The 11,243-nt window shown below is 39.0% G+C and overlaps 1 protein-coding gene across 2 annotated transcripts in view; it reads left to right on the plus strand.

Annotated features, from left to right (window-relative positions):
• The window catches only part of LOC118773071 (V-type proton ATPase subunit H), a 67,832-nt gene extending 66,198 nt beyond the window's left edge, over positions 1-1,634 (plus strand). For both annotated transcript variants that reach the window (XM_036521825.1, XM_036521826.1), the window contains one exon: positions 1,299-1,634. In XM_036521825.1, the coding sequence (XP_036377718.1) occupies positions 1,299-1,362 (64 nt within the window). In that variant the 3' untranslated portion in view covers positions 1,363-1,634. The remainder of the gene's footprint in view (positions 1-1,298) is intronic.
• The last annotated feature ends 9,609 nt before the right edge of the window (positions 1,635-11,243 follow it).

The following is an 11,243-nucleotide window of genomic DNA, read 5'->3' on the forward strand; positions in this document are numbered from 1 at the left end:
AATCATACACAGTAGGTGACAGATTATGTGCTGAAAGTATTTGATTCTGCACCTATAAGCAAACATTGAACTCAGATGCACAGATGCATTGGTTTAGGGAAACAAATTGAGATACAATTATTATCTGGGACTAAAAAAAAAAAACCCAGCAAGAAATAATTTATTTCATGCTAAAACCCTGGATGATAACACTGCTGGTCAACCCGCAGACACCATGGAAGGCTGCATGCAACCACATACCTACACACTCTTGACTGGTGATGGAGCACACTATCAGTGTGCTAGAAGGCTGAATGTGTTTGGACACAGGAGATGGTATACTTTTTTACACAGCAGAAAAGGCATGAAAGATGACATTGGCCTGCTGTGTCCTCCATAAGATGGCCATGAAACATGGCATTTGTTATACTTCAGATGAATGGAAATGAGAGGACTGTATGCCTCATTCTCTCCAAGCAGCAGGTCTATGATTGAGACTCGCATAGAATTAATTGAATGTCTTTGACTCTAGATTTGAATTAGACATAACTGCGCACTTTGTTGCTGTTACACGGATGACATCTGCTCCCACATGCTTTCTGTGTAGTGGATACAAATTTTATTGTTAGACATGACAACATGAGGACATTTTAAAAATTGCTTTCGATATTGGACTTCTTTTGAAGTCATGCTTATATCAACCCGTGATTTACCGTGATGTCACAAATGCTTCGCTGCGGACGCTCAAAATGTATATTTTTCTTGCATTTACCTCTGTCAGAATTGTTCACATCTCTGAATCAGAGAAAATATCTTCCTTTTTCCCTATTCGGCAGTGTTAGCTGTACCTGCGACTTAGACGTCAGAATGACCTAATATGGGATTGTTGAGGTGTTTAATAATGGTAATTGCAGATAACATGCGCAAGCATCCATTTTCAGGACGGTTGGGATTCATCATCATATGAACGAGGGTTATAAGACTGGGTGTTATACAAACGTATACCAAGAGCAAAGTGATTTTTTTCTATGAACATTTTGATGAATGAGGCCTTCTGCGTGTGTGTGTGAGGTTTGTGATGGACATTTGCAGAAGTACTATGGAGGTAGATGTGGTTCCTCTGCATACGTTGTATTTATGCCACTGGACAGTATATTGTCTCAGTGCTTTCGTCTGCACAGTACCTTGTAACAATTGTCATGTGGCACGCACTGTAGGAAAACAGATTGGTGTGTAAATGGGAAACCTGGGTATCTAAATAGTTTGATTTATTTTGTTGTGTGTCACTTGGTCACATGGTATTTTCTTTTCCTTTCAAGGGAGTACCTTGGAAAGCAGCTCCAGTCATCAGAGCAGCCACCAGCTGTAGCCGCTAGGAGCTGAACTCCGAGCGCCTTTGCCGTCCACTGCTGAGTCTGTGTGCTGCATTGCCCGGCCACATTTGCAGTTCACCTTAAAATTTATATGCAGGTGCTGGGGATTATTCATTTTGTCAGCCTCCTCAGTTATCAAACTTCCAATCACCTTGTGTTTCTCTCAGTCCTCATGACAAATCGCTGTGTCGTAATTTCAGCCATTCCCTGTGTGTGATTGTTATTGCAGAGTATTTATGTCTTTAATGATTGAAAAATAAATGTATGCATTCCAATAAAGTCTGTTCCACTAACTAATTACTAGTTACTGCCTGTTTTTTTTTTCATTTATATTTCCAGTTTATTTGTTTATGCTAGAAATTAAGCCATTTCAATATTTAATTTTAGCTTAGCCAGTGTTAAGAGACCAGGATTCTGTTATTTTCTTAAGGAGATGCCATCTGTCGCATACTTCTAGTCATCTGATGCCTTCCAATATGCACAATTAAACTATTGTTGATGATGATCTGAATGCAGACTTGTGAACAGCAGTAGTAGATAAGAAATATTTTTGTAAGTGTTCCAGAGAAATGTCCTATGGGTTTATTGGGTGATTTTACGGCCACTTCTTTGTTTATAATAAAATATCTCACAAATAATGTTCTTAGTAATATTTTACACTACATTGAAATTGTTGGACAAAAAAGAAAGGTTCATTGCTAAGAGTCCATAGTAAATGATTAATTTTTCATCTGGCTGTCGTTCTTGTTGTGAGAACTCAAATGTGAAGATATTTTCAGAAAGCAAGCTGTTGTAGCCATTGAACACCCGCGAGCATAATTTCAAATGCATCCAAAACAGCTGACCACACATTGTATTGTCTAATAGAATGAGGTGAAAATTTGAATGTGTGTGTGTGTTTTTTCATACAGGTCACATTGTGTGAAGGTGCTCTTATGCTAATGACTCAAAGGGTGCAACGTTTTTTGATGGGGGAAAAAGACTCAAAAGTTGAGCATTTCATTAAAAATCACTGATTGCTTTAATGTTGTGAATGACCTCAGAAAGTCCTGCCTTTAAAATTCATTAGAGCCGCTTAAAATTCATTACTGCCAACGGTCCTGCAATTAGACAGGCACATTCTTTTCCTCATAGTCCAGTAACATACAGTAGGTGAGGGAATGATGACCTTGCAAACAGTCAAACTCTGTAACAGATCCTTACATTCATGTGATTCCTCAGTTTATGAGAGCGGGGTTTTGCTATTAATTTGAATATTTTAATGTTGGTTGATGACCGAATTCATGTAAAGGTGCAGGCAAGACAGCCCTTGCCTTTTATGAAAATGCATTCCTGTAAACCAGATAGTTGTGAACCAAATCCTATTTTCCCATTGAAATGATATAAACAGGGATCCTAAGTGCTGGCTAAAAATGCTAAAAAAAATAATGCAGAAAAAATATAATTGTGGGATTGAGTCAAATATTAATGTTGTTAGTGTTGTGTAATATTGTTGTGTAATATGTGTATACCGCCCGACAGGGCGGCAGTGTAGCATAGTGGTTAAGGAGTAGGACTCGTAACCAAAAGGTTGCCGGTTCAATCCCCGCTGGGACACTGCTGCTGTACCCTTGGGCAAGGTGCTTAACCCACAATTGCCTCAGTAAATATCCAGCTGTATAAATGGATAACATTGTAAAGAACTGTAACCTATGTAAGTCGCTTTGGATAAAAGCGTCTGCCAAATGAATAAATGTAAATGTTTAAACACCCTTAAATATATAAAGTACAGTATTATAGACTCAGTACTGTGACAAGCGTTGCATGACAGTTCAGACGTAATAGGACACGGAGAAGTGCATGAGGCAAATCACAGTTTAGATCAGCATGACAAGTGAGACGGTGTGTGCGCACATCAAAGGGATAAAATAAATCTCCTCAAGCTCCCCTTTACAGGTTCGCCGAATGACAAAAACAACCTAAGGCAACTTTCAGCTCACTTTCTCACTGACACTCCCTAGCCTCTTATTATACATCCAAATTCTGTATATTTTTATGTCAAATGTGGTGTGTAAAAGTTACCTTATACGACCCCCGATACATGCAGTGTTCCTGCCCATCGTCATGAGGCGTCATCATTAATGGATATTACACAGCAGAGGTTACCTGAGAGTATGTTGTATGAGATATGTTTGCTCTGAAAGGAAAGGAATCCATGATGGTGAATTATCTAAATAAGCACAGCTTTATACAGTGCATTATCAAAACAAACAACACATTAGATGTTATCAGCAAAATGAACACTTCTTTCGTTCACACCTGGTTGGACAAATGGCTACTCTGGAAGGGCAGGTGTCCATGACATCTAAATAAATGTTGCTCTAGATAGCGGATTATCAAAATAAATGCAGCTTTCTAAGCAATTTAGCAAGGCATAAATAATGGGATATATTCCAGTAAGCTCACTGGCAAATTGTACGAGGCCACCTAATGTGAATGGATGACACTGGTGAAACATCAGTGGCATTCATTGACTTAATAAGCATTGCAGTTACGGTGAACACATGGAGTAGTATAAATTACCCTTAAATGGTCCAGAACTGATATACTTTCATATATCATTAACCAAATGTAGGCAAGTAAGAATTCTGCATTCCAAATAACTTTTATGAAGTCAGTCGAATGCCCCCCCCCCCCCCCCCCAATATTATTTTATCTAATGCTATGTTTCAATCACTTTTAGAAACTTCAGGAACAGTCTCCCAGTAGTCTCATTTTTTATTCTCTACTCTCTTTTACTTGTGAGTATGAATCCCAATGCATTATGGGTTTCTGATAATTTCCTCCCACCTTTAAAACTTTTGAGACCTTTCTTCTTACTCATGCTCAAGTAAAATACAAAACTGTGTAGTGTCACACTAATACCTTTTTAATGTGGTGGTTGATGTATAGCTCATGTTGGTTGGATAATTTTTTTTCCCCTTTTCAACAGAATTAACCTTCATAATTTCAGTAACCTTAAGAAGGTTCACACCCTGGGATGGTCTTACACCAACAAATAAATAATCAGCCCGAAAAGAAAAAAGAAATTTTCATTTTTCCCTACAAAAGCCTTTATGCAAACTGTGATATTTACTGTTTCAAATCATGCAGGAGTGGAGTAGCAAACTCTAAATGGTGCATAAAATTTCATGTCTGATTAGGCAGAAGCTAATCTTCCATAATATCACAGACTTAGGAAGGCTTGCAGCAAAATGAATCCACAAATGAATGATTTGTCAGGCAAAACAATTGTAATGTAACATTGCAGTTACCCCAAATTAATTTCTTTGTGCAGTTTATAATCTCTGAATAAATCATATATTTGGGGTTGAAATGTGATATGTTTGTTACACAAACGTTCCTATTCACCAAGATAAAGAGGGTGTGGAATTACTGTGTGAGGCCATGCAGTTGCAAGACATTTTTTTAAATACATTGGTCTGAGAAAATGTATTTGTCTGCAAAATTATGTATTCATCATACATCAAAAATGCATTACATTAATAAAAATGTGGTATGAACGTATAGCACCATGCATGTAAGGGTAACCTGATCCAATCCCACCTTTATTTCAACTAAATATGTGCTAAAAATTGGTCTTTTCACTCCTTTGCTATCACCCAACCAGATTTCTAGCAATGGGAACATTTTTGTGATGAATTCTTTCAACCTCACTTCTGACCCCGTCTGCCCGAAATTAATGGCCTGTCAGATGCCTTGTCAGGTTTGAGATAATTTACTTTGAGGGAGTTTAATCTAAATTTCCTCACTGACCATAAGGACAGACAGTGAAAAACTAGCGGATTGGCACTCACTACACTGGATCATAAATCATGTGCAAACAGAGAAAGAACAATTCTGACATTTAACTTGTGCTGTAGTTGTGAGCTTAAAGACATTGGTATAATTGCATTTTCATGGTTTAAAATTTTCCATGTTTTTCTTAACTCCACTTTGAAGAAATGTGTGTCTATATTACTATGGTAAAGCAATCTGTGCCACTTATCTCCTGACGTATTCTACCTTTCAGCCTGCCATAAAGAGATTTGGTTTTAGCAACTGACTACTGGAAGCTTACTCTGAGACAGAACACAATATCACAAATAGCTGTCATGTCAATAAAGAGCAACTAGAATAATGGCTATGGCACTGTCATAAACCATATATTATGTGATGTGTTTTGTTCATTTCTAATCATTTCTAAATGCATTTTATGAGGTGATTTTGCAGTTACTCTTAGAGTCCCCAGCTGTGGCCAGCTACCCACCTCTCCACACCACCATCCATACCTGGTCTTCCATTCCTCAATGTCTTCTCCCTATGCTGATTCTGATGTCTTCCATCTTCTCTCCCACAAACACAGTAACTGCTCTCTGGATCCATCCCTTCTACTCTGTCTCCTGACCTGTTTTCTTCCATCTCTTCCTTCTTTCACACCTACCTCATGCCTGGCTGAATTCCTTCCAAACAGGCATTACACACCCCTCCACTCCACCTTGACCACCCTGTTACTCAAAGCCATTATATCACTAGGCCTCCCTTTCCTCTGTCATGATCCTCCTGGAAGTTACTGCAGGAATCAACACATAGGATCCCTCTGGCAAGAATGGGTATATCAGTCGTCGTAAAAGGTTCTATCTTTTGGTTCAATCTTACCAAGTCCCCTTGGAAATGCTCTTATCTTGACTTCTCACACTTCCTCAACAGGAGTTCCCCAGAGCTCAGTGATTGCCCCCCTTCTGTTCCCCTTTAACTCTGAATCACTTGGATCACCCTGACCCAATCAAGCAGATGAAAAATGGTCTGTAGAGGCTTAGTTTCTAGATGATGTAATGTTCAATCAAACTGTACTCAGCAAATCGACACGCTGTCATGGTTATTGTTGCTATGGCATTGTGTCAGCTGGGACTACGTGTGCAGGCATTCAAACTTTACTCTTGTGAGTATTGTAGCTGATGCAAATACTACTGTGGATCCCTAGCTACCTACCTGTGCCAGAGAAACAGCTTGATAACAACTTCTAAATTTTGATTGCATCAACTCATAGGTACGGTTTGTGTGAATCAGGAAAACATCTACATTTCTGGAAAATCTTAAAATTGTGAAATCCAAAAATATTCACATTTCCTCCATCAATATGGACAGAATGTCTAGCTTGTAATTACGGTGTCTTTAGCCATGCATTTTACTGTAGTTTCAAGTTCATTACAGCTGGATTGATCTTCCCATCTGACACAATATTGAAAAACCTCCCATTTAATTAACCCACAGTCTTTGAATTAATGATGCATTTCAGTTTTCAACTGCAGACATAAGTTACATAAGAAATTGTGTGTTAGAGCTACAGTTGAAAAGGGAATGGAGGTTGCATGAAGTATTTCTACTGAAATCAGAGAGACCAACACTCTAACATAAATGATGCAAAAGGAAGATATGTCAGGGCATGATCTAATTCAGCTACAGCTGTGTTTAGTGCTTAGTATCATATCACAGACAAAATAATACTACTTTGGACTGACTGTACATTGAATTGAACATGTGGACAAGCCCTACAAATGGAAGAGTCACTCAGCTGATTGAGGTATACAAGGAATCAATAACTTATCTAAGAACAAATCATCAACTGCAAATATTCTACAGGAAACTACCAGACAAATAAGAAGTACCAACATTTTAATGAGAACTCCTCAGAAAATCAAAAACCATCTTCACTGCAAAATTAGGCAGTGTTTATCTTTTGTGTTCTTGTATCATTTGTTGTGTTTACTCAAAGTTTAAACCATAGTACAGATCAAGTTAACCTTTCTATGTTTGGAATTAAGTTCATCACACTTTTACAGTATGTGATTCATGTACTCATCCTCCTCCTCACCATCTGTTCCTCCTAAACATGTAATCTCAACTACCCACGCTTGGGTATATTCAGTCCATACAGTGCATACAGTCAGAATTCAAATGCTACAAGGATCTTTTATTAGATAAGTAACTAATTAACTGCTCATGAGAAGTGAAGGAAAATGTTGCCATAAATACCAATAATTGGAACAGGTATTTCCATTTTCTACATCTGTATGTTTATGTTACTACTTTGAATTTTATTTATTCACTGTTATTCGGTCTCATCCAAGACGGTGATGAGTCTGCATATAGACGGGAGGTTGAACAGCTGGCTCTGGTGCAGCCGCAACAACTTAGAGCTGAACATGTTCAAAACAGTGGAGACGATGGTGGACTTCAGGAGGAATCTCCCACCTCTGACCCCCCTCACCATACTACGCAGTGCTGTCTCAGCTGTGGAGACCTTCTGGTTTCTGGGAACTACAATCTCCACAGACCTGAAGTGAGAGCACTGTCTCCTTGGCAGCAGAGGCCCAGCAGAGGATATACTTCCTGTGCCAGCTGAAGAAGTTCAACCTACCATAAGAATTGCTGGTAAAGTTCTACACAGCAATCACAGAGTCTGTCCTCACCACGTCCATAACAATCTGGTTTGCCTCTGCCACAAAACAAGACACCAACAAACTACAGTGCACAATCAGGACTGCAGAAGAGATCATTGGAGTTAACCTGCCCACACTCCCAGATCTTTTCAATACCAGAGCCAGAAAACAGGCGGGCAAAATCATTGATGACCCCTCACATCCTGGCCACCACATATTTGAACTCCTTCCTTCCGGCAGGTGCTTCAGATCCCTACCCGCCAAAGCAAGCCGGCACCGGAATAGCTTCTTCCCACACGCCATCACACTCCTGAACTGTTAAACTAAAGACTCACAGTGCAATAGGTGTACAGCTATAGTTGTACATACCCGTAGCCTGCACTAAGGTACACTTTATCTCACGCTCATTGGGCAGTAGCTGTATATAACACCGTGCAATAGCTGTCTAAAACAAATTGTTTTACAGACCCACAGCCTGCACTCCTGTACACTTAATTTATTGTGCAGTGGCTGTTAACTTATTGTACAGTATCTGTTTCTATTTATGTTTTATATACCTCATTCATTCCATCCTTACGCCATTCTATGTATGTGTCCTGCACTACTCTTGTTGTTTGTTCTTCCACTACTGTTGGATGGTATTTGTTGTTGTCACCATGTAAGTCATTGTGTGAACGCACTACGAGAGACACTGGAACCGGAGTCAAATTGTTTATATGTGTAAAACGATACTTGGCCAATAAAGACTGATTCTGATTCAGATTCTGATTCTGATTATTTTGAATGTTGATCTGGGACAGTTGTGTAATATTCATTTCAACATGCCAAGAAGTTTTATTTATGTAGCATTTTTTATCTGCCAGAAATCATTCCCTTTCTTTTGATGTTTGCATGCAAACAATGCTGCTTCTTTGCAGACACAGGGAACATTTCCACTTGAACTAGTGCGGCTCACTGTCTGTGTTGCTTTTTTGGGTAACCCACTGTGAGTTTACCCCCGATGGCATTTCCATTGTTTGTTCTGCGCCCTGGGGGGTCTGTGTCTGTGTGTGCTGGTGCTTTACAAACCAGAAAGTAATCCCTGCTCTTAAACAACAATCGATCAAAGGGTGCTTATTGTACCTGCTGTCTATGGCTGCTATCAATCGAGGACCAGCTGTCTGAAACATCGCCGCAAAAAAATGAAATTCATGAATACTTTATTCTGATCACTTCGAGCAAAAGCAAGAGAAATGGCTCTCCCCTTGCAGCACAACTCCCATTTCTGATGGCCAAGGCCATAGGCAACTGCCATTGATCCAGGCTGGCCCTCTCCCAATAAACCTCCCCCAGGAAAACAGTCAGGCATTAACTTCTCTGTTTCTGCTTTTATTAATATGGGTTTTTGTATGGATGGCATTTAAGGGGTAATTTATTTCTATGTGCAATATAATTTCCACTGTGTTCAATCAGTAAGGCTTAAGAATGGTAGCTTTATATTTATGTATTGTACCTCATGCCCTCATGACCATCATCAAAAAGTCAACAAATGCAGTAACTATGAAAATATAATAATCATACAGTGAAAAAGAAACACCCATAATTCACACCTGCCTCTTAATTGCACATCTCCTTTATATGCTTTTATTTTCTTTTTTACTACATCTGATGCATCATATGCTTCCATCTACTGGAGGACAGCTGTCTAACTGCAAATAGAAAGGCAATAAGATGCTGGCACGGGCTCAACAACCTCACAGAATTGCACCCGTAACTGATACTTCAGTGTGGCATAAACAGGTGCAAACTGCACCTTAACAACTGTTGGTGACAAATTCAAATACGGATGCAGGATCAGACAGACAGAATAAGGATGCCCGCCAAGTGTTTACCGTATGAATTATTTCTCACAAAGTATCTCACGAAGTATGGTTGCAGGACATCCGGCAACTGCCACACTGTGGAATGCAAATTGATGCTTTTTGTGTTTCTCAATTGGTATCATCAACAGCAACTTGTTTTGAGTATTGCCTGCATGTGTCAAGTTTTTATAGCATATTACATTAGTTTCTGTTTCTAAACATTAGTGCAGGTTATTAAAATATGAATAAATATAAAAATCAGTGTTCATATTATCATACACTTAAATCAAACTGAATCATGAGAGATTAGCCCCATGATACTGAAGCAACACTGACACAGTAATCAAACTTTTTTCATTTAAAATCTTGTGAGCTGCAGACACTCATTACCACTGAGGGCTACATTATTTTGTCCAGGTACACACTGCATGGTTACATAATTCACTTCTATCTGCCACTTCCAATGCTGCTGTGGAGTGTGAAAGCACCTCTATAGATTCAGTATATTGAGAGAGCTCACATCATTAAGTCTTACATCATCAATCAGGTATTATTTGTTCCCATGGTGATACTCAGTCCAAGCAAGACTGCCCTGCAGACCACGGTGTTGGCTTTATTGTAGCTGCTGAGGAGCGGAAAAAAAATGCGGCTTAGAGGCAATTCCACCAAAAATGACCTTGCAAGCACATGGTGATCATCTCCAGTGGACCAGGTTAATGGCTGGTCTCTGGACCTCAAACAAAAATCAAATAAATGACCTAGAGCACCCTATTCTACCCTGGAGAATAGTCAAAAAATCCCAAAAAGTGCCAAAACTTCATAAAGCGCAACTCAATATGACAGAGACACCTTAACGCCTGAAACCTTTTTCTTGTGTGGTCAATGTTTTATGCAGACCTCTGCTGCAGGCCTCTCTCATTTCCATATCAGTTCTGCTTTCCTCCATGGTGCTTTTTAACGACTCATAGCATCACATTCATTTGAAAGCAGACAGCACTTCCAGTAATATGGATTGATTTATGAGCATTATTGGGAAATACAGTATTTATCCAGTCAGTGGATTACATCTGGGAAGAACAGCCGCTGGTTTTCAGATGGAGGAGATGAAATGTCTCACTATCAGCCGCACGCAAACATGGAATCTGCTTTGGTCAGTAGCTGTTTGTTTGAAAAATGAAAATGTCAAATTATTATTTTGGTCACAATGAATATTTCAGTGGTCTTATCTTTTTTGTATTTATTTGGTATATAGTAGTGTTTGAAATTGAAGTATGGTCCTGAGAAATAAACAACCGTTTCACTTCAATCCACTATTCCCTTGAAGCACCATCACTTTGTTTAAGGTACCCTCTTAACAGACTATAATCATAAACATGTGCTTCCTTCTACCACACACTATTTATATGATAATGGGCTTTGAAACTTACATATAAAGAATGGCATGTGAAATGATTGTTTGCAAGAATGTGATACATTTGACATTTGAATGCATGATACTGTACAACTTCCAAAGCAGCAGTATCCTAAGTATATATATATATACTGTATATATGTGTGTGTGTACCCTAGGGCTGTCAAGCTATTAAAAA

Source organism: Megalops cyprinoides, chromosome 2 (genome assembly GCF_013368585.1).
Source record: "Megalops cyprinoides isolate fMegCyp1 chromosome 2, fMegCyp1.pri, whole genome shotgun sequence".
In the NCBI taxonomy this organism is placed as follows: domain Eukaryota; kingdom Metazoa; phylum Chordata; class Actinopteri; order Elopiformes; family Megalopidae; genus Megalops; species Megalops cyprinoides.